This window comes from Strix aluco, chromosome 9, assembly GCF_031877795.1.
Source record: "Strix aluco isolate bStrAlu1 chromosome 9, bStrAlu1.hap1, whole genome shotgun sequence".
Classification (NCBI taxonomy): Eukaryota; Metazoa; Chordata; class Aves; order Strigiformes; family Strigidae; genus Strix; species Strix aluco.
In genome coordinates, this window is record NC_133939.1 from 4,978,397 (window position 1) to 5,000,606 (window position 22,210).

The window sequence follows — 22,210 nt, forward strand, 5'->3', positions numbered from 1 at the left end:
CCACGCACGGCGGCGCCCCGACACCCCGACGCAAAAACACCCACCACCACCACCCCCAGACACACACCCACACACACCCGCACCGCCAAAAGGCCTCTTGCAGAAGACCCCCAACGCTCCCAGTCACGCTCTGGCGCCGGGACACCCCAACACGCAGACCCTGCCCCACAAAAGACTGCGCACCACCGCCAACACGGCCCCCGCAACTGCCCCTCCGCAAGAGCCCAACCAACACCCCCGACAAACAAAAGGTGCCGCCCCGGGACCCCCCCAGGCCCCGGCAAAAGCCTACAGCACCCGGTATTCCCAGGCGGTCTCCCATCCAAGTACTAACCGGGCCCGACCCTGCTTAGCTTCCGAGATCAGACGAGATCGGGCGTTCTCAGGGTGGTATGGCCGTAGGCACCCCCCAGCCCCACCAGAGCCCTCTCGAGTGACCGCCCACACGCTCCCACACACCCCTACAGCCCCACTCACCCACCCCACACCGACAAAAGCACGCACACGCACACCACAAACACAAACACAAACACCCCCACACACAACTCCCACCACCCAACAACAGCCCTCTCCTGCACCCTACAACGCCCTCACACCCCACCAGACACACACACACCCCCACGGGGCAGGGGGGAAACACCCCACGCACACACCACCCACCACAACACCCCCACGCCAACACCTGCACACTCCCACACGCACACCTGAACCCTGCCTAAGCCAAAGACCCGTCCACCTCACCGCCACCACCTCCCAGCCCACCACACAGCTCCAACCACCCACCATCGGGGCGGGGCGACGGGCCACCCCGACACGCACACACCCCCCAACAACACCTGCACTCACCCCCCCACACCTGGACCACTGCCCCACCAAAACGCCCTCTCCCGCAACCACCACCACATTCGCACCCTGCGCTACAGCCCCACCGCCTGACGGGGCGGGGGACCACCAAACTGCCACGAAAACAGCCCCACCCCCCCCAGCCACACCCACACGTACCCACCCCCCAGCTGCGCTGCCAAAAGGCCTCTTGCACAAGCCCCCCCGCGCTCCCCCCCACACTACCCCCTCACCGACCCACGCACGGCGGCGCCGGGACACCCCGATTGCGCAGCCCGTGCCCCGCAAACACCTGCGCACCACCGCCAACACGGCCCCCGCAACTGCCCCTCCGCAAGAGCCCACCCAGCACCCCCGACAAACAAAATGGCGCCCCCCGGGCCCCGGCAAAAGCCTACAGCACCCGGTATTCCCAGGCGGTCTCCCATCCAAGTACTAACCGGGCCCGACCCTGCTTAGCTTCCGAGATCAGACGAGATCGGGCGTTCTCAGGGTGGTATGGCCGTAGGCACCCCCCAGCCCCACAACAGCCCTCTCGAGGCACCCCGACACAAACAGCCCAACCACCACCACACCCACACCTACCCCACACACACCTGCCCTGCCACAAGGCCTCTTGCACAAGCCCCCCCGCGCTCCCCCCCACACTACCCCCTCACCGACCCACGCACGGCGGCGCCCCGACACCCCGACGCAAAAACACCCACCACCACCACCCCCAGACACACACCCACACACACCCGCACCGCCAAAAGGCCTCTTGCAGAAGACCCCCAACGCTCCCAGTCACGCTCTGGCGCCGGGACACCCCAACACGCAGACCCTGCCCCACAAAAGACTGCGCACCACCGCCAACACGGCCCCCGCAACTGCCCCTCCGCAAGAGCCCAACCAACACCCCCGACAAACAAAAGGTGCCGCCCCGGGACCCCCCCAGGCCCCGGCAAAAGCCTACAGCACCCGGTATTCCCAGGCGGTCTCCCATCCAAGTACTAACCGGGCCCGACCCTGCTTAGCTTCCGAGATCAGACGAGATCGGGCATTCTCAGGGTGGTATGGCCGTAGGCACCCCCCAGCCCCACCAGAGCCCTCTCGAGTGACCGCCCACACGCTCCCACACACCCCTACAGCCCCACTCACCCACCCCACACCGACAAAAGCACGCACACGCACACCACAAATGCAAACACCCCCACACACAACTCCCACCACCCAACAACAGCCCTCTCCTGCACCCTACAACGCCCTCACACCCCACCAGACACACACACACCCCCACGGGGCAGGGGGGAAACACCCCACGCACACACCACCCACCACAACACCCCCACGCCAACACCTGCACACTCCCACACGCACACCTGAACCCTGCCTAAGCCAAAGACCCGTCCACCTCACCGCCACCACCTCCCAGCCCACCACACAGCTCCAACCACCCACCATCGGGGCGGGGCGACGGGCCACCCCGACACGCACACACCCCCCAACAACACCTGCACTCACCCCCCCACACCTGGACCACTGCCCCACCAAAACGCCCTCTCCCGCAACCACCACCACATTCGCACCCTGCGCTACAGCCCCACCACCTGACGGGGCGGGGGACCACCAAACTGCCACGAAAACAGCCCCACCCCCCCCAGCCACACCCACACGTAGCCCCCCCACAGCTGCGCTGCCAAAAGGCCTCTTGCACAAGCCCCCCCGCGCTCCCCCCCACACTACCCCCTCACCGACCCACGCACGGCGGCGCCGGGACACCCCGACTGCGCAGCCCGTGCCCCGCAAACACCTGCGCACCACCGCCAACACGGCCCCCGCAACTGCCCCTCCGCAAGAGCCCACCCAGCACCCCCGACAAACAAAATGGCGCCCCCCCGGGCCCCGGCAAAAGCCTACAGCACCCGGTATTCCCAGGCGGTCTCCCATCCAAGTACTAACCGGGCCCGACCCTGCTTAGCTTCCGAGATCAGACGAGATCGGGCGTTCTCAGGGTGGTATGGCCGTAGGCACCCCCCAGCCCCACAACAGCCCTCTCGAGGCACCCCGACACAAACAGCCCAACCACCACCACACCCACACCTACCCCACACACACCTGCCCTGCCACAAGGCCTCTTGCACAAGCCCCCCCGCGCTCCCACCCCACACTACGGCCTCACCAACCCATGCACTGCAGCGCCAGGACACCCCAACTCAAAGAGCCGCACCACCACCACGACCCCCCGTCACCTCCCCCACCAAAAGGCTTTTTGCAGACCCCCCCCAGTGCTCCTACCCCTCACTATGGCCTGACTGACCCTCGCAGACAGTCTCAGGGTGGTATGGCTCTGTGCCTTTGTGTGTTTTCCAAGTGTCCTCTTTATGAAACGCTGACACAGTGACAGTAATACTGTAGTTGTTGCAATTCGTTGAACATGCCACTTGTCAAACCCATCGCACATGTCTCCTAGAAGGATGCCCCACTGTAATACCCACACACAACCCCACATACACCTGCTCTCCTGTGTCTGCGGTACAGCCCCACCAACCTTTGGGATGAATTGCTGGGTAACCCCTATGCACACACCCCCTACAGAAACAGCTGCACATACCCATGCTATAGTCTCCAACACCATTACTCAGATTTGCAGCCTGTACTGTACCCCTGCACTGTCGTACTGTCCCTGTACCCAGCTGCCATACGTATTCACTGCCATCCCCTGGAACAGGTCCCTGCACTCTTACTCCTGGTTTTTGTGCCTTCTCTCTCTGTACCGACTCCAGTTTCTGTTTTGCTTTTTCTATTTAGCAGCCATCTCATACCCGCCAAATTTCTTTCCAGCAGATGGCAACCTGGCTGTGCTGTTGCTGATTTCACCCTTGTTCTACTCAGCTCCCTGGACAGCCTGCAGCCAGACAAGCCCCTCTGGGCTCATGAATCTCCAGGGTGGCCCGTGCCCAGCAGTAGCTCCCAGCTCTCCTCCCCATGCCCCTGGGGGGAACTCCCTGGGCTCTCCGCCATGGATGGAGCACTGTCTGAGGACAAAGCGGTGTGGGCACAGCACATGCCATCCCTTCTCCTCAGTGGCCGGCCGTGTTTTCAGGCACTCCTGGTGTGACACACCCGCAGTGGCCCTCCTGTGCTGTGGTGACCCTGCAGCCATCCTGAGCCTCGCCGGGGCAGCCTCCAGCTGCCCATGCAGGAGGTTGAGCAGGCAGGATTGCTGCAAACAGCCCCAGCATCTTCTGAGAAGTTTTGGTGAGAATGAGCTTGCCCAAGAGGGTCAACTGTAGGTCACCACATCATGGCAGGGTCAGAGAGCTGCTCACCGCCCGCCTCGGGGTGTGAAACAGCCACATAACAGCCGCTGGGACAGGCTCCCTGTGACGCACAGGCGCCATACGCAGGCGGCGTGTCCGAGCGGGTGCTTTCCTCTCCCCCTCCTCCCCGCTGGGTAAATCCCATCAGCAGCCACCCTAAAGTGCCCCACGCCAGCCCTAATCCCATCTCCGGGGACGCCACCAGCCTCCTACCAGGCGGGCCAGGCAGGGAGGGGCCCGGGAGGGACCCTCCTGTCCCCCGCAGAGCCCGGGGGACCGCCGGGGTGGCCCTGGGCCCTGGCCCGCGAAGGGGAGCGGGGTGGTGGAAAGGGGCCGCGGCGCTTCCACGCTCTCCGGAGAAGGAGGGGGAGCCCAGAGCTGAGCCGAGCTTTGTCCTGAGTTAATTTTAGCCCAGGGAGATAAGAGAGGGGAGGCGCGTGGCGGGGCTTAAGGGGTCCCTCTGGGCTCCGCCGTCCCTGCAGGCGTGGGGTGGGCCGTGGGGTGCCGGCGGGGCCCGGCTGCTCCCCCCGGCCGGGCCGGGGGCTGCCTCACCCCACGGGGCGGGGCGGGGCCGTGTGGGGACGGGGCCTTGTGCGCGCCGGGGCCCGCGTAGTGCCGCGGTGTGGGGCGCGGGGGGGGGGGCTGCCCGGGGGGGAGGGTGTGCGTGGGAGGGTGACCACGGGGTCGTACCTGAGTGGGGGTGCTCCCTGCCTGGGGAGGGGGGTACCTGCGGGGGGGGATTCGCGTGTGGGAGAGCGTACGCGTGAGGGGGTCACAGCCTGGGGGTGTACACCTGGGGGGTAACCCCGGGGGCAGCGCGGCCTGGCCCCACGCGTGGGCGCCCCGTTTCCCCCCCCCCCCGCGGCCAGCCGCCGCGCCTCCTTAAGCGCCCGCCCCGTCCCGGCCTCGTCCCTCCCCGTCCCGCCCCGTCCCGCCCCGCTCCCTCCAAGTGAGGGAATAAAGTTGCGGGCCGGGGCGGGCGGGCCCGGCCGGAGCGGAGCGGCGCGGCGCGGAGCGGGGCCATGGCCTCGGAGGAGCTGGCGCAGAAGCTGCAGCGGCGGCTGCAGCTGGAGGAGAGCGGGGCGGCGGCGGCGGTCGGGGCGGGCGAGGCGGCGGCCAAGGGCGAGGAGCCGCCGGCGGCGGGGGACGAGGCGGCGCGGAGCTGCCTGACGGGCAGCGCGGGCGCGGAGCTGAGCGCGAAGCTGTGCCGGCGGCAGGACATCAACGAGGGGGCGGCGCAGCCCCGGCGGGCCGCCGTCTTCAACCCCTACACCGAGTTCAAGGAGTTCAGCCGCCGGCAGATCAAGGACATGGAGCGCATGTTCCGGCTGTGAGTGGGGCGGGGGGCGGGGGGCGGGCTGCGGGCTCTGCCGTCGGGTTTGGGGCTCTGCCTTCCCCCCCCCGCCCCCCCCTCCGTAGGCCCTCCCCGCGCTTTTCCCCGGGGGGACATCTGGAGAGAGGCTGCCTGCTCTTGGCGAGCTGTTTGCATTTCTCTGCCGTTTTGCGGTCGGGCTGGAAGAAGCTGCGGCGGGTTACCAGCGCCATCTGATCCCCATATTGTTCCTTGGCTTTGGGGGGGCTGGGGGGTGTTCGCCTCAGACTCGGGGCTGGAGCTCAGCCTGGGGCCTGGGATTGCCTCTGCTGTAGCCTTCAGGACGATGGCTGTTTGTGGTGGTACCCACGAGCTTTGGGGGACACTCTGAGTGGGATGGGGGGCTGGGAGAGCCCAGGCGCTGCCGTCCCCCACCCCGGGGCACCTGGCGGGTCTGTGTCCCAGGGCCTTGCAGTGACCCTGGACATCTGCTTGCAGCCACTGCCACCCTGGACATCCCCAGCAGCTTTGCTGGCGCTGCCCGGCAGTGCTATGGCCATATCCATGGCTCTCTTCTCTTTGCCAGGCTTTGTGCTCCCTCCTGTGCACCCAAAGGAAGCTTGGGCACAGCTTTCTTTCGCTTCCCCGTTCCTGTGGGCTGGGATGGAGATCCCCTCCTGGCAGGAAGGTTTGTGTGAAAGTCCAGCTGCTGGTGGCAATGTAGTGAGCCGGTTCTGGAAGCAGAAAGACTTGGCCCTTCCCGGGGCCACGATCCAGCCCGTGTCTCTCCCCCAGGAGCCCCGTCCTGAGCTCCTGCAGTTGGGCTTTGCCTGGGTAACTTTGATTACCCACGCTCAGGTTTTCCTCCAGCATCGCAAAACGCTGTGCTCCTGGGGACTGAGGCCCTCCCAGCCCCAAGGAGAGGGTCGGGCAGGCAGTTGCCCGTGCCAGCTGGCCACAGGCAGGGCTACCAGACCGGGGGTGAGCTGCTGCCAGGCACGGGGTGGCCAGGCCACAGAGGTGCTACGTGGGCTGGCACGGCAAGGTGCAAAGACCTACTTCAGTTTATGGAGGTGACCACAGCGGGGTTTGTAACTTGTTAGGTTCTCCTCCTCCTACCTGAAAGCTGCCTTGGGCATCCTGGAGGCTGGGGTCATTGTGAGGAGCCCAGGAGTCTGGTTGAATGCTCCCAGTGCTGCGGGGTGTTGCTGGCCCCAGCCGGGGCTGTCGCTTTGGGAGATAAGGCGCGATGGGCTTTTGTGAGCTCACCAGAGCTCTTTGTTGCATGGGCAGCGTTGTGTCGGCAGCTGGGTGTGGGAAGGGAGGTGGTCCAGGCGAGACTGCTGCTCTGCTTGCTCCTGTGCCCCTTCTGACACCGTTAAAGGGGATCCCACTCTGGAGGACTGAGACAAGGCGCTGCGAGGGCAGGAGGACAAACGATGCCGGCAGCTGCAGCGCCCAAAAGCTGCGGGTGAGAGCCTGGAGTGGGGCAGTGGTGCTGCCTCAGTAGGGATGAGGAAAGGAACAGCAGTGGTTTGGGAAATAAAAAGTGGAAGAGCTGAATTGCAGCCGAATTTTTCAACAATGAGCTCATTAAACGCCGGCCTTGTAAGCGGGGAAACCTAGGCTTTGCAGTTGAATGCTAATCAGCTGGTCAATGTAGCTAGAAAACATTGCACGCCCTGTGAGGACTATCGCAGCTGAGTGCCGGCCAGCCGTGCCAAAAGGGGAAGAAGCTGGGCTGCCTGCTCCCCTGTGCTTCCCGGACAGGTGGACCGAAAACCCCGTCCTGGTTTGCTCCCCTGTGCTTCCCGGACAGGTGGACCGAAAACCCTGTCCTGGTTTTCGCTCTGTTACAGGCACCCGGGGTTAGCGGTGGTGGAGGATCTGGTCTTTGCTCCATCTGCTCCCAGCGACCCGTTTCAAGTACTGGCCGACACCATGTGATCCCGGAGGAGAGGAAATGTTCTCCTTAATTCCTGCCCGTCAGAGCTTGAGTTAATGTGATTAAGGCTTTTATTATCTGTATGGCTTATTGGACCTGGCCACCGCAACCTGGGGTCTTTCTTACGCACGGTAAAAAGACCATTGACAGTCAGGGATGTATCTTCTCACTGCCACGGGATGCCAGGTTTCCGCTATCAAACTTCCCATCCAGAAGTGTTTCTTAGCAGTTTAGTGGGACTTGTAAATCTGTATTCAGACTAAACTTGAGCCTGTGGGACGCAGGCACAATGTGGGCCGGGTCAGGGTGCTCTGGCTGGGAAGAGAGAGTTGCTGGTGATAGTGGCTGCTCTGGTGTCTGTCGGGGCGTCCCACAGTACGGCTGGTGGCTGTGACCACCCTGTGCCAGGGTGGAGGCAAAGGGCTTGTCTGAACACAGGGCTTCCCAAAATCCAGTGCCGCATCTGGGTGCTGAGTGCGGCTGGCTGCGCTGGAAGTGTCCTTCCAAAGCAGAAACGATGCTCCTCGCTCCTGCTGCCACGGTTGGACTCGCTTTTCACCCTCTTGTCCAAGGCTTGTCTCGGCAGCATCCCCCCATTTCAGCCCCATTCCCCTGGAGATGGGGTGCAGGTGTCTGCTGCGGGTGCTGGGGCTGTGCAGGAGCATGTGGGGGCTGCTGGGTGCAGGCAGCTCTTGGGGTGGGTGTTTTTTTTGGCAAAGGGACCAGGAAGTCTGCAGCTTAGGCTAATTATAATGTGACCTAATTAGCTGCCTATTCTGACAATGTGTGAGGACTGTGGTAACCATGATAACCTCCCTTCCCAAAGTCTTGTGCACAAACCCTCAGGAGCTCTGGAGTCTCACAGCTCCCCTTGGTGCCATCTTGTCCAGGGAAATGGCAGAGGGGGTGTCAGAGCCAGGCTGTGAGGCTGTGCCTGGCGCGAGTGACCTTTCTGAGGGATGTAGGGGGGAGGAAAACAGCCACTGGCTTCATCTGTGGGGTGCGAGGGAGTGGAGAAATTCCAGCCATGCTATTGCTTTTGTATTTAAGGAATTTCGTGTGTTGCCCACATGTTTCGCAAGTGCCTTGTGCCTGGCCGGTGGGAGAGGCTGTGATGTCCCCTTGCCCTCCTGGAGGCACTTGGGAGCCCCTCACCGGCTGCTCCCGTACCGAGGGACGTGTCTGATGTGCTGCAGCAGACCTGCACGCTTCAGGACTGCCGTGCTCCCGGTGGGACTGGCCATCTCTGGTCTGTGACCGGCTGTCTCTGGAGTCCCAGCACTCGGTGGTGGGGGGGGTCATCCCCATGGGGACTTGGCCAACCAGCCTGGGCCCTGCAGGCTTCAGTGCCTTGGGTCTTGCCCAGCCTCTCAGAGGAGATCTTGCTGGAGGAGACTTTCATCTTGCCCTTTTCCCTCCAAGAGCAGGAGAGCTGCTGCTGCCTGGGCTGGGGAGGACGGAGCTGCACGTGGCTGAGGAGCCTGTTCCCACTCCTGTATGGAGGAATTCTTTCCAAAGCTCTCAGCAGCAGAATAGACTATTTCAGCTGGAAGGGACCTACAATGACCAACTGCCTGACCACTTCAGGGCTGACTAAAACTTAAAGCATGTTGTTAAAGGCATTGTCCAAATGCCTCTTGAACCCTGACAGGCTTGGGGCATCGACTACCTCTCTAGGAAGCCTGTTCCAGTGTCTGATCACCCTCTCGGTAAAGAAATCCTTCCTAGTGTCCAGCCTGATCCTCCCCTGAGGCAGCTTTGGACCATTCCCACGCACCTATCACTGGAATTGAGGGAGAAGAGATCAGCACCTCACTCTCCATGTAAGGTGAAATGGGATGCTCAGAGGGAATAAAGTACTACTTAGAAAGGATTTTGAAATATTTAAGAGGAGATTATTACTACTTCAGCACCATTATTCTGACTGCTTTATTTCAAAGCCTGTATTAGGCCATTGCAGCATGCAGGAACTGCAGATCAAAGTGCAGGTGCCCATAGCATGTGGAGCAAGCTCAGGTATGGCAAACGTGTACAGGGAGGGCAGGTTTTCTTTCCAGCCTTTCTCAAGAAGCATGAATGTTTAGAAACTGCTCTTTGATCCTTCAGAATTTGGGATTTCTCATTCAACTACCTTTTTTTTTTCTCCTTGGGGTTTTTCAGGCAGCTGGGGAGGTGACTGCAGAGTCATTACAGGTGATGCAGCCCTCAATATCTCCTTTTCCCTCCCTCTTGACCCTTCTTTCTTCTGTGGTGTAACCCCCCAAGCTGTGCTGCATAACACCATTACAGTGATTGTACTTGGGCAGAAATCATGTGTAACCCACTTCTTAATGTTAAGCAAGTCTGTTCAGCAAGTATTCCACCTTCCTCCCCCAATTTCTGCTTCTGCTTTCCTCCCCCAGTGCTTCGGCAGCTGGGCACGCTCTGCAGCCCGGGTGGAAGCGAGCCAGCGTGGGAATCTGGGCGCATCCTTGTTGCAGCAGATTTTGGCAGCCGCTGCCTGTGTCTCATCTGCTGCCAGGAACGCTGCTGTGGCGGCGCTGCGAAGCCTTATCGTGCTGGCTGCGGTGCTCGTAGCTGCCTGCGGCGTCCCAGCCGTCGCAGGTGGGGACCCACCGTGGCCACAGCACTGACTCGCTGCTGAAGTTGCCCACCTGCAATGCGAGATGTCTTTGCCTGTCGTTGCGAGAGCCCCTCTGTCCGTAATACCTGTGTATCTCCGCGGTGAGGCTTGGCTTGTGGCCTGGGGAGCTCTGAGCCCAAAGGAAGCACATCTCCGGTGTGACAGCGGGGCTGGGGGGGCTGGCAAGGCACCCGAGTGCTGCATACTCTTGCTGTGCCACTCCTGGAGTACAGGATGGGATGGCTCCATGGGATGCTGGGATGCTTGCCCTGGTGCCCTCCTCCTGCTCTGCCTGTGCTGCTTGTGAGGGCTTACAGGTGCCTGTCACTGGGACAGGGCTGCTGTGCAGGCAGTGAAACGGGTGTGAGCGTTGGGCCCTGGCCCTGCAGGGAAGCTCCCAAAAAGCAGACAGTGGAGCTTTTGGTAGGTCTGAGGTGTGCCGGCCAACAAGGTGCAACCCTGCCCCGTTGCGCCGAGTGCTTGTGGGGGGGCGGGGGGAATGAATTGCGCCATCTCTCATGCCCTATAAATATGCCTCTCCCTAAATAGTCTGGCTGCGCGGCTCAGTGGCAGCCGAGTGGCTGTACCCAGGTCCTAAAATACTCTGGCTGTTTCAGGAGGCGAGGGGGGCGGGGAAGGAATGCAGCAGTTTGCAGGGTGCTGCTGTTGCTCTGCGGGGCTGGCAGCGAGCGTCTGGGGGCTTCAGTGTCCCTCTGTCTGGCTGTCCCTGACTGCGAGGCACCAGTAGCCAGATTTCAGGGTGCATCTCGGCACCAGCTGTACCCCGGCCCGGTGTGCTCAACACCCATTGTGCGGCTGGTACAGCGTGCTGCTCTGCCGCCACGGCTGCTACTGGCAAGACCCCATTTCTCACAATCCTGGCTTTGTGCTGCCTCTCTGCAGGGATGACGAGCCCTGGAGCTGTGCCCCATGCTTAACCCTTTCGGGGCGGCGCGTTGGCCCCCGGGCTTAGTGCTGGGGCAGGCACCTAGGGATGGTGTTTGCCTGCAGGTAGTGTCTGTAGCAGAAGGGTGAGGTGCCCATGGCAAGCACAGGCTGGGCTTGTGCCCTCTCTGCCTCCATCTCCATTATCTAATGCCTCTGAGGGGGACTGGGCAGTGTCCTGGCCCTGAATGGGCAGCCCTTGGTGGGGGCCTCAGTGTAGTCCTACTTCCATGCCCAGCCAAAGGGTAGTGTGAGTTTACTGGGGCCAAAAAAAAACCCCAAACCACCCCATTCCCAATCCCCAGTGCCTCCCTGCCACGATAGGCTTTGCTGCTTTATCTGATCAAAGGCACTGCCTCTCCAACTGCCTTACTTCAGAGGAATGGCTCCACACCCTTTCTCCCAAACTTAAAGGTAAAGCAAATTGACAATTAAATATTGCACTTCTTACGCTTCTGTGAGGTCTTGGAAGTGCGTGTCCGAGCTGGGCTGGGTGATGCTGTGAACGTGTGCCTTAATTAACTGACGCTTTTCTTGCTGTGATGAACCCGCTGCCTTTCCTCCTTGTGATGTCTCAGGTCTGTGACCTGGTTTCTGCTCTGACGGAGATTTCTTTCTTAGTTTCCCAGAAAGCCGTCTGGCCTGGTGGGCTCACAGGTTTGCTGGGTGCAAAGCTTGCAGGCAGATTGGTAGGAGGGGCTGCACACCAGCCTGGTGGTGATGTCCCTGTCATTTGGGATCTCTAGGGCCTGGGACCCTTGGAAACAAAGTGTCACAGAGAGTATAAAGATGGTTGTGGAGGTGGTGGGACTCTGGAAAACTGTGGAGGCCACCTCAGTGTGGGGGAAGAGCACCCTGTGCCTGTGCGTGTGGAGGCAAGGGCAGAGCTCTTGGCTGCAGCCCTGCCTGGTGCTGCCCATGCCTGTGAGCTGCTCGGGACCAGCAGCTCTGTTCATGCCTTCCTCTGCCACAGCTTCCTCTGTGGCTGTGAGGTTTCTCAGCTGGAAAGGGCTTTCTTCCAGGGTAACCACAACTGTGCAGGTCTCTGTCTGGGATGGCTACAGCCCTTATTTCTTTGGAAGAGAGCTAACAGTCAATGAAAGATGATGAGTGGGAGGATCTGACCAGCTTCTGACAATGGGAAAGCTTCAGTGCTCTGCCTAGGGTTTCCTTTCTGAATGATTGAAAGGATTTAACTGTTGGGGTTGAGATAGTGGCAAGGAGGCAGTGGCAGGCTGTGCACCAGGGCTGAGCCCAGCTTGGCAGACCCTGCTTTGTGCTGGACCCTGATGGCAGGACCAGGATGAGGGAGGGCTGTTGTCTGGCTGTCTGATAGCAGAGCGCCCATCCCTCCAGCCTTTGGACTTTGAAACCCAGCGATGGCCCTGGTGGGTGTGAAGTGCTGGTTGCTGAGTGGGCCGGATGCTTTACTCACACCCTCAGCGGAAGGTGGGAGTTTGTGCATGGTCCCAGGCTGAGCATGGCAGGTCACTGCCTCTCCATCCCTAAATGGGTGCTCTCTCCTCCTGCAACGAGTCCTTGCAGCCCTTTGTGCTCCACTGGGAGCATGGTCCTGCTCTGGTCTTGCTTCTAGAGGTGGGCACTGGTTTCCTCTGCCAGCCTGGCCCTGTGGTGCAGCCTGAGGCACCGGCTGGGATTGCTGTGCTGCCCCGGGACTGCCTTTCTGCTCTGCCCAGGGACACTGAATAAACAGCTGCCCTGAAGCACAGTGCTTGTGTAGTACAAAAGTGTTTTGGAGAGGAAAGATCTTAACAGCTAGAGGGGGTGTGTTTTGCTTACAAAGATAGATAGCTGCTATTTGCTGGGAGGTTCTGGTTGGTCTCTGCTCCCTGTTTCTCCTCAAAACGAGCAGGATACCTGGCAGCAGCTGGCTCTGGCATGCCTTTTCCTCACCACGCTGGTGTATGGTCTAAGCTGTGTGCACGTAACCTTTGAGCTGGACACATAAGTGGGCGAGATGGAAATCCCACTGAGATAAGCTGAATTCCTCCATGCACCTTTTGTGTGGGTGGTTCGGTCTGAGTTCCTCTGAGCACTTCTCTCTGAGACAGCTCTGAAAGCTGCCAGCTACTTCCCTGCGCTTAACATATCTCAGCACTGGCTGCGTCGTGCGGCTTCCCCTCTCTCCTGAGCTTTGAACCACCCCATGACTTTATCCATTTGCACAGTTCCTCTTCTGGGAAGATGGACATGAGGGATGATGAGAGCTGACCCCTTCCCCTTTGCATCTGCAGGTATGACTCAGGACGGGATGGGTACATCGACCTGATGGAGCTGAAGCTGATGATGGAAAAACTGGGAGCCCCGCAGACCCACCTGGGGCTGAAGAACATGATCAAGGAGGTGGATGAAGACTTTGACGGGAAGCTCAGCTTCCGTGAGGTGAGGGTGGCTGCAGGAGCAGACGGGGATGTGGCTGTGGGGCAGAGGGAGAAGACAGCCAGGCCCTGTACTCTGGCTGTAGGTAGCCCTGTCCCCTCCGTGTTTCTCCAGCTGTGGGTGCAGTGGAGAAGCAGGTGAGCTTCCCCGTGCCGTGCGGAGTGCTGTCAACATCCATCTCCGTGTGACAGTAATGGTACTTGATGCCAAAGCTCTCCAGCCTCCCTGCTTGCTTTGGGAGCACATCTGAGCCCTGCTGCAGCTGCCTGGGGGTGCTGATAGAGCTCCCTGCTGTAGCTGGAGGTGGCACATGCCTTCAGGTACAAGGATCGTTGCTGGGCTCCTGCAGTACAGCAGCTCAGGCCTCATTTGAGGGTGCAGGGCAAGGGCTCTGCTCAGAGCAGCTGGTGTCATGGGGCACAGGAGGTGGCTTCTTCCAGTTCATATTGGGTCCCTCTCTGCATCATGCAGTGAGCAGCCACGGCAAGCTTCGCGAGGGGTGGTCACCTCCCTGCAGCAAGGACTAAATGTGGCGATGCAGCAGTTTGGTACTGCATGCTGGCTCAGCAGGGACACACAGCGAACAGGTCTGTCTGTCACCGCTGTGCTGAGACCACTGGAAGCAGTGTGGGCAGGCCAGGAACTGCTGCCGGCTGGAGGAAGAGGGGCATTTGAGCAGTGACGTGCATGCACTCAAGGGTACCCAACTTGTCTCAACAGGAAGGGGGAGCCCAGATACCGAAACCTCCTGTTGCATCATCTCCTCCTCCCAGGCTTTGTCTGCTGTCTCGGTCAGAATCGTACGTCACACTGTGGCTTTCTGAGTTAGTGTTCTGTGTCCTGCACTGGTGGTGAGGGCTGTGCTGCTTCCTCCCACCCTAGCGGGTGGCTGCGAAGGGCCCTGAGCGGCTGGGCTGCCTTGTTTCTGCAGGGGCTGTGCTCTCACCATGCCTCCTCCAGGGTGGGGGTTTGGGTGTGGAGACGAGGTGCAGAGCTCCCCGCAACTCAGGACATGGAGTTCTTCATTTTGGAAGTGCCAAGACCTTTGGCAGTGCCTGGGAGGGAGGATGAGCAGCCAGGGCTTGTGACCGGCTGGGCTGGTCAGGGCGTGAGGGGTGACTGGCAGCTCAGAGAGCTGCTGCCCTGCCTGTGTGCTGGCATGTCACATCATCTCCACCTGCTTTCGTCCCCCAAGGGTTTTGCTGCATTTCTTTCACTGCAAGAGGGCAGTAGTAGAAGACAGAGGCCAAAGACTGTTGGGTTATGGGGCCCAGCCCTTAGAGAGAGGGGGAAAGACATGCAAATCTGGGAAGTGAGAGCCTGTCTGTGCACAGCAGCAAAGCCCTAAGCTGGCAGCTCCTCTGAGCAGGGAAGGAGATGTGCCTGGTCAGAGGTGAACTGGGGGTAGCAAAGAATCCAGTGGAGCAGGAAGAGCACCGTGCCCTTAGCCCCAAGTCAGACTATGATTGCCAAATCACTGCGTGGGCTGGAGGAGCCCTCTGTCGCTGTGCGTGCCTCTGGGCCACCCCTCACCCTGGGTGAAGAGCTGGGGACAGCCTCTGGGCTTGCCGCAGGGGCTCTCTCCTGTGAAAGAGAAGTGCCTTTATCCTCAAGGCTCTGGAAGATGCGGTGGTGTCCTGGCACCCGGAGCATGGCACAAGTGGCAAGGCAGCTCCTCTTCTGCTGCCACCTGTTTGGAGCACAGCCCCCTGCACAGCCGCCCGTCAGCTGGCACAGGCTGCCTGTGCTGCCAGCCCTTGGCACGTGGCAGCGGGTGCTGTTGTAGCTTCTCACCAGCTGCAAAACGATGGTCAAGCAAACACAAGCTTGAGTGGCACATGGGAACATCACTGGCAGAGCTCTGGGGACAAATTACACGGCAGCTTTGGCACGTACCCAAAGCTTCCCGTGGTAGAGAGGAGCAGGAGGCTTCTTGCCTTGTGGCAGATGCGCCGTGTCCAGCTGCTGTGTTTGGGCAGAGGACTGGCAGGGACACAGGTTTTCTGGTGGGTGAGGAGGCCTGAACCAGCCCGCAGCCCTGCTCCACTCTGCTTCCTGTTGGTGGTGATGAGCAAGCACATGGAGGGTGACCAAGGTGACTTGGGGCACTCTGACAAAACGAGGAGAAACCCTGGTTTAAACGAGTGTCCAAACTCACCAGGGTGTAATTTGAGTACTGGGGGCTCCTGTCTGCCTCTCCAGAGAATAAGGAGTCCTGACATGCTTCTCGTGGCCTGGCCAGAGAATTGGTGAGGACCGCTTTGACTTGCAATAGGTCACCTTTTGTTGCTGCTTTTGGGTAGTGTCATGTCCTCCCATCCCAGGTAGGCTGTTGCCTGGAAAGCAGGCTTGTATGGCTCTGACTTGCTGCTGATGAACTACCGGCCCTGTTAGGAAAGCTGCCTTCTACCACTGACCTTTGAGCGTCCATCAATATATCAACAATTAACTGCACAAGACTCCCTCTGTGACTCAAGAAAAGAAATTTAGGCTTAAAAAGATAGGTACCGTGGGGGGAAAAAAAACCACCTCTGACTGTCTAGTTCCGTCATTACCACAGGAAACCAGAATTAATTGCTAGAATAGTAATGTCTAATTGTAGCTGCTATCTACAACCCACAAAAATCCGCCCACTGTCCCCCACGCCCACACCAGGTTCAATGCTGACCCACATCATGTGTTTGCTATCAGGGTTGGTGCAAACCACACCATGGGTGGCACTGCTTTTCTGGCAAGCTGTTGCAAGGCGGCTGCTGCTGCTGCTGGTCAATCCCGTACCTTCCCTCGCATCCCTGAGGCCAGCACAGTGCCCGGTGAGGCTGTTGTAACTGTAGCATTGCTCTGAGACCTGGCACCATGGGGTGAGTCTTGGATCACGAAGGATGTGAGAGCAGGTATTTCTTCTCTCTTATGAGGTTAGCGGGGTGGAAAGTGTGTGTCACGTCCTCCTTGAGAGCACAGCTTTTAAAGGTACCAAAGTTACTCACTTTTGCTTCTCTCTTGACCTTTCCCCGAGGGTTAGCTGCATGTGATGTGTCCTGGGTCCAGCAAGGGCATGAGACAGGCTGGGAGTGGGAGCTGAATGTAGATTCCTGGTGTTCTCCAGTTAGTAGAGACTGATGCCTTGAGGACAAATAACTTGTGAGGTGAGCTGCAGGCAGTGTGCTGACGGGAGGAAGGATTTCTCCAGAGCTCCTGTGGAAACCAGCATGATGCCCCGTAGGCCACCTCACTGGATCCTGGGGGCTGACGTTATGCTGTGGCCACCCCAGATGGTGGCTCAGTCCGTGATTTCCTTTAGCTCCGCCCGCCCTTCCCGGCCACGGCAGCCCATATTCCACCGGAGGATTGCTGCCCTGTCCCTTAGTTTCAGGATGATTCATGCACACTTGTACTCATGACTGGGTGTTTCCAGTCCCTCCCGGGGTGAGAGCTGTACCAGGCCTCAGGATTGCGCTGCCTCCGCTGCTCTTTTCTGATGCCAGGAAGTGGGACTCAGAGGGTGGAGCAGAAACTATGAGGAGGAACCATGACTAATGCCAGTCTGGCTGCCGGCCCTCGGTGTCCCCGTGCTCGGTGGTGGAGGAGGAGAGGAACTAGCCTGAATCCAGCGGATCTGAGCAGAGGGAGAGGATGTCTTAGGGAGGATTTGGTTTCTTTCTGAGCAGGATGTTCTGCCCATTCAGCAGACCATCATTTAATTTCTTACATGTGTTTGGAGGGGAAAAAATTCCCTCCCCCAGCAGCTTTCTGGCTGCTCTGTGCTGAGCACACGGGTTACGAGGCTGTTGCATGAAGCAATGCCTGGTGATGCTGCCTCTGCAAGAGGGCAGCCAGCGCTGCTGTCATCTCCACACCCTTCCCCATGGGAGGCCTTCCCAGACTCTTGCATCTCCACCAGCTTCTGCGAGCAACTTGAAGCAGGCGAGCGCTTTAGGGGCTGGCTCAGCGCCGATGCTAGGACTCTGCTGCCCTCCTCTGGGACAGCTCGGGTTCTCTGCAGGAAGAAGCAAAGTCCCAAACCCGGCAGTCTGAGGAGCACAGCACTTGAGATATTTGATGTTCCTGTGCAAATGGATTTCAGGACAACTCTACATGGTATTCGCAGCCCTCTGCCCTGGACTGAAGTAGTGCAGTGGCGCAGCTTTGTTGCTTGTGCTCCTTTTGTACTGGGTGGCTTGTCCCTGTCTCTCTTCTTTCTGTGCTGTTCCAAAGTTGAGACACCTCTGGGATGGCCAAGAACAGCAGGGAGTTAGAGGACCTCTCCAATTACGCAGAGAGCATCCACATCTTAGCCTGGAGTTTGGTTAGCAGGTGGGAGGTGGTGCAGAGGTCTTTATTTTTAAGCAGGCAGGTTTTGTCCCTTCTGCAAAAAAAAGTGTTTTTTCCTGGAGTGTAATACAGCTCTCTTTTAGTTTGTTTCCCTTTGCAATTCACTTGCCAATAGGCACTCTGCTGTAGTGACTCAGTGATTTGTTAAATGTCTATGATCCAGTGCAGGACAAAGGTTTCAAAACAGGTTGCTCTGTGGACACTTGTTCAAGTGTCTCACAAGGGCATGCACACACTTGGGCTGCTGTTGTCTCTAACAGGAGTGTGCTGGTGCCTTGGTTCAGGGAGCCTGGGGTTCAGGTGTGAGCCAGGGTTGTCTCTGCCCTGCTTTTGTTGTCATGGGTTGTGATCTGAGCCCCCAGAACACTGGGGAAGCTGGTGGGGGGTCTGTGAATACACTTTTAGGGTGTGGGGACATAAAGAGGTATGTCTGAGCCGGTTGATACAGTTGGACTAGGCAGGTGGAGAGGTGGCCACCTTCCTCTGGCCATGTAGCAGCCCAGGCTCGGTAGGAGCTGTGCTTCAGCAGGGCTCTGCTCCCCAGGAAACCCTCTTTTCCTATGAGATTCCTATCCCTTTTAGTCAAACAGGGCTGTGTGCTGGAGCCAGGGCACTGGAGCACAAGTTCCATGGTGCCACTTGGTTTATAAAGACCTGATTTCCTGTACTCAGAAATGTGAATTCCAGCACTCTCCAGGTAAATGTGCTGTCTGCATTTTAAGTTGTTTGAGCCTCAGTGAAGAACTTGAATATTTTCTCTCTGTCTTCCTAGTTTCTGCTGATTTTCCATAAAGCTGCAGCTGGGGAACTCGAGGAGGACAGTGGCCTGTTGACTCTTGCGAAGCTCTCGGAGATCGATGTCTCCATTGAAGGAGTCAAAGGAGCCAAGAACTTCTTTGAAGCAAAGGTATGGTGTGGCACAGAGGAACATGAGAAACCTCTGCACGCAGGCCTTAATTGCCACTGAGGCACTGACCCTGCTGGCTTTTCAACTGAAGATACTGCCAGATTTCTCCCTAGCTAAAGGGGAGTGTATTTCATGCCCCCCCCGCCCCCCCCCCCCAACTTAGCCATAGCTTTTCTCTTGCAACTTTGTTGGACTCTAGCTACAGCCTTCTTCTGCAGATGTGTCAACACTAGAACAGCTCAATTCACCATCTGTGCTCTGGGTCTTACCCTGGTAGAGCTGACTGGCTGACCTGTGTCCCTGTGACTGGGAGCTCTATGGGACTAGCTGGCTGACCGCCTTTAAAGACAAAAGTGTCCTGGAAACTAATACAATAGGGACCGAGTTTCCCATTTTGCAAAACCTCCCTCACCCAGAACACTCTGAGTTCAGTGGTGAATGGAGTATTTTGGAGTATAGGATTTCAGACATCTTTTTCTCGAGCGGCTCTCTGTTACCTTTGGAATCAGAATTATTCTGCAGGGTCCTGGGGTTGGCAGAAAGAGCTTTGCACCATTTGAAGCTGACAAAGCACCCTTTTTGAACGCTCTCTTGGAGAGAAAATAATCCTGCTTGTTTATATAAGAAGTTTTTTCCCAAGAGCATAGCATAGCTATTGCACAGCAGATGTGCTGAGATAAAAGCTGGAAAAATAGCCAGCAAATAAACAATGTCTCTTTGATCTGCAGATTATCCATGGTGTAGTATGATGTTCTCAGATTTGGCTGTGGTTCAGAACTGTTTTCTGCAGTAGTTTCTCCCACTGTATACTCACAATTTATGCTGTGCTGCCTGCTTACAGAAAGAATGTTTGTGACCCAGTACTGACAGCATTGTTTTGGTCACTTGTTAGTGACTTTTTAGTAAATGACCTTCCTTTTGTTGATGTTAAAGTCAAGCAAGCTAACACATATTGGGTGTAAATACCCAAGCACTGCAGTGTAATTAATTCTTGACCCATCCTGACAGCTTCCCAGCAAGCACTGGGAGGTGCAGCAAACAGTTCTGCGTTGCTCATCTGGGAGTAGTTCAGGCTCTGGCTCTCCCGCTGATGCGAGGCTTGACACTTTTTTTATTTTCTCTCTCATAAAGGTCCAAGCCCTCTCTTCAGCCAGTAAGTTTGAAGCAGAGATAAAAGCTGAGCAGGATGAGCGAAAGCGGGAAGAGGAGGAAAGGAAACACCGCCGAGCGGCTTTCAGGGAGTTAAAGTCTGCATTTACCCAGTAACCGACCAGCCAGTATGCACTCTGAGATTGCACATGACTTGGTACGTTTCCCAGATCAGGGCTCTACCTGGAGAAAACTGCCTGGATCCTGCCTAAAACTCATCACAGCTTCGCTAGCCTTCCTCTCCTGAAGACCCTCCCGAGTTTCAAAGGGCACAGCTCTTGCAGTTACCATGCATTCATAGTGATGTGCATCGCAAGAGCTGTGTACGCGCTGTTTGCCCTGAACTGTCAGGAGCACATCACCCTGAAGCAGAAACAGCAGATAGCAAATCATGGGTGAGCACTGACAAGTGTCGTGTTTGCCTACTTGATTCTTTCCTTCTTTTCTATACATCCTTTTTCTCTTAACCCCGTATTAATTCATTCCTTGCTTACAGGCAAGTGGCGAGGTCTTGTGTAAACCAGGGTGTACAAAGTACAGCCTGACTTCCTGTACGTTTGTACTGCTGTTGGGTGTTGTCACGCATCCTTGACTATCCCTGTTCTTCCTCAAAGCCCCGTGCCGCAGGCACTGTGAAAACACTGTGAAGAGAGAAAGATAGTTACTAGGGACATGGATCAAATTAATTATCATTTCCTGTAGCATTTTCTGCCACTCAGCATGTTGTAGAGTCTTCCAGTTTTTCTTCTCTGAAGTGCCATAGTAACAAACCTTTCAATAAGAGGCGAGATTTCCCAAGACTTCGAAGGGAGGAAGCTGGCTCTCTTAAATGAGGAATAGAAAATTGAGTTGCCTGACCATGTATCTTCTTTCACATTCCATCACGTTTAGTGTACTGTAGGGCTTCACTGTATTTTCCAGCCTTAGGCAGCTGTATCTGTTTTTAAGGGATGTTGCCAGCTGGACAATGCAATCGGGTGGCACACTGGGGTTTTCTATTTGGAAATTTGCTCATATCCTGAATCATGAAGGTGACATTGTTTGATTTCATTAGAGCCATGACAGATAACACCAGCCCAGCATACTGATCAACCCCTGCTCAAGAAGGGAAGAGCAGCGAGGTGAGCACATTTTGCTGAACGGAATTCCGAGGGATTGCACTATATTATTAGCCATTTTCTTCTGCAAACATGGGAAACTTGCCCACAAATGTTAAAATGCCCACTGCTTGTGTGGATATAGGTCCTGGCAGGGGAGCTGTGTTCCCTCAGAGACCTCTCTCGAAACGTGGGTTTGCTCAAATTCTGTCTGTGCTATTGCCCCAGTTCGTGCATTTTATATTTTCTTCTTTCCAGAACGAAACTCACCAGTTGTCTTTTCACTTGTCTGTTTTGCTTCTTAAACTGTGAGCACTAAACTGTGAGCGTGGAATAGTAAATAGAAAAACCTCTACTCTTTAATGTCAGGTGAAAGAATTGCTAAACAATTAAACTGTGTATATATATCTTCACAGATTATATTTTATAAATCACGCTTTTTTAGCTAAATATTTATAATTAAATGTTTTTATACTTTACAACAAAGCAGATAATTTCATCTTCAATTATTTCTCCTGTTGCTGAAATGTACAAATAAAGCATTATTGTTATCTTCAGTCTTGTCTGTGGTTTATTTTAGGTCCCTGAATATACCGCTTTGCTCACAAATTCTTGTAGTGATCCCCAAAGCTTGGTGTCCTGACTTCGATGAGTGAGGGAAGTGTTCAGCCCCTTCTTGATAGCACTTCCCCTTCTGTACAGCAGTTCTGGTGTAAAAAAACCCTAATGTTTGCAATTTCTCAGAAAGGGACATCGCTGTGTAAATATTTGAAATACTGTCCACTGCTAAATGTTGACATCTGAATGCTGTCAGCCTTCCCTTCTCTTAAAATAGCCACTGTGTCTCAGCCCCGGTAGTGCCCCAGCTGGGAGCTGGGCAGGTTGCTTCAGCTAGGTTTCCCTTTGCTTTTCCTCTTTCTGCGTTTATAGAAGGGAGAAAAAAAAAAACCCAAAAAATATGTGGACATCTGAAAATGTGTCCAAGCATTTTATTTCTACTGTTGCTGATCTGCTAAGCTTTGCTGGCACGGCCAGTCTGGTGGGAAGGTGTGCTCAGGAGGAGATATAACCATGCATCGTTTGAGGTACGATCCAGTGATGAAACGGAAGATGTAAATATTTTATCCAGCGCAGCTCTGCTCTGTGCATTGTTGGCAGTCGATGCATTTGCTGTGTGTCTGTGAGCCCTCGGGTCTCGGAGGTCAGGTAAAATCAGGGTGAAGATTCCTTAGTCTCTATTTCCACAGGAAAATTGCAACACTTCAGCTTCTGATTTTTTTTTTTTTTCCCCCCTGCAGTGTGGCAAGTGCTGCTGACTTGTGCCGCTTTGAACGTGCCGCTGGGTGAGGAGCCCG

The 22,210-nt window shown here is 56.9% G+C and overlaps 1 protein-coding gene and 4 non-coding genes across 5 annotated transcripts; 1 reads left to right on the forward strand and 4 right to left on the reverse strand.

The window, feature by feature from the left end:
• Nucleotides 1–285: 285 nt before the first annotated feature.
• LOC141927484 (5S ribosomal RNA) lies at nt 286–404 on the reverse strand. The gene has a single exon (XR_012624444.1). It is a non-coding gene; the product is annotated as a 5S ribosomal RNA (ribosomal RNA).
• An 830-nt stretch (nt 405–1,234) lies between these two features.
• Nucleotides 1,235–1,353, reverse strand: LOC141927485 (5S ribosomal RNA). Its single transcript, XR_012624445.1, has one exon. It is a non-coding gene; the product is annotated as a 5S ribosomal RNA (ribosomal RNA).
• A 438-nt stretch (nt 1,354–1,791) lies between these two features.
• On the reverse strand, nt 1,792–1,910 carry LOC141927490 (5S ribosomal RNA). Its single transcript, XR_012624450.1, has one exon. It is a non-coding gene; the product is annotated as a 5S ribosomal RNA (ribosomal RNA).
• An 825-nt stretch (nt 1,911–2,735) lies between these two features.
• LOC141927486 (5S ribosomal RNA) lies at nt 2,736–2,854 on the reverse strand. Its single transcript, XR_012624446.1, has one exon. It is a non-coding gene; the product is annotated as a 5S ribosomal RNA (ribosomal RNA).
• A 2,291-nt stretch (nt 2,855–5,145) lies between these two features.
• On the forward strand, nt 5,146–21,412 carry EFHD1 (EF-hand domain family member D1). Its single transcript, XM_074833514.1, has 4 exons — nt 5,146–5,475; nt 13,226–13,373; nt 18,475–18,609; nt 19,741–21,412. Exons 1-4 carry the CDS (start codon nt 5,168–5,170, stop codon nt 19,873–19,875), a joined length of 726 nt encoding a protein of 241 aa, XP_074689615.1. The 5' UTR covers nt 5,146–5,167; the 3' UTR covers nt 19,876–21,412.
• Nucleotides 21,413–22,210: the final 798 nt, after the last annotated feature.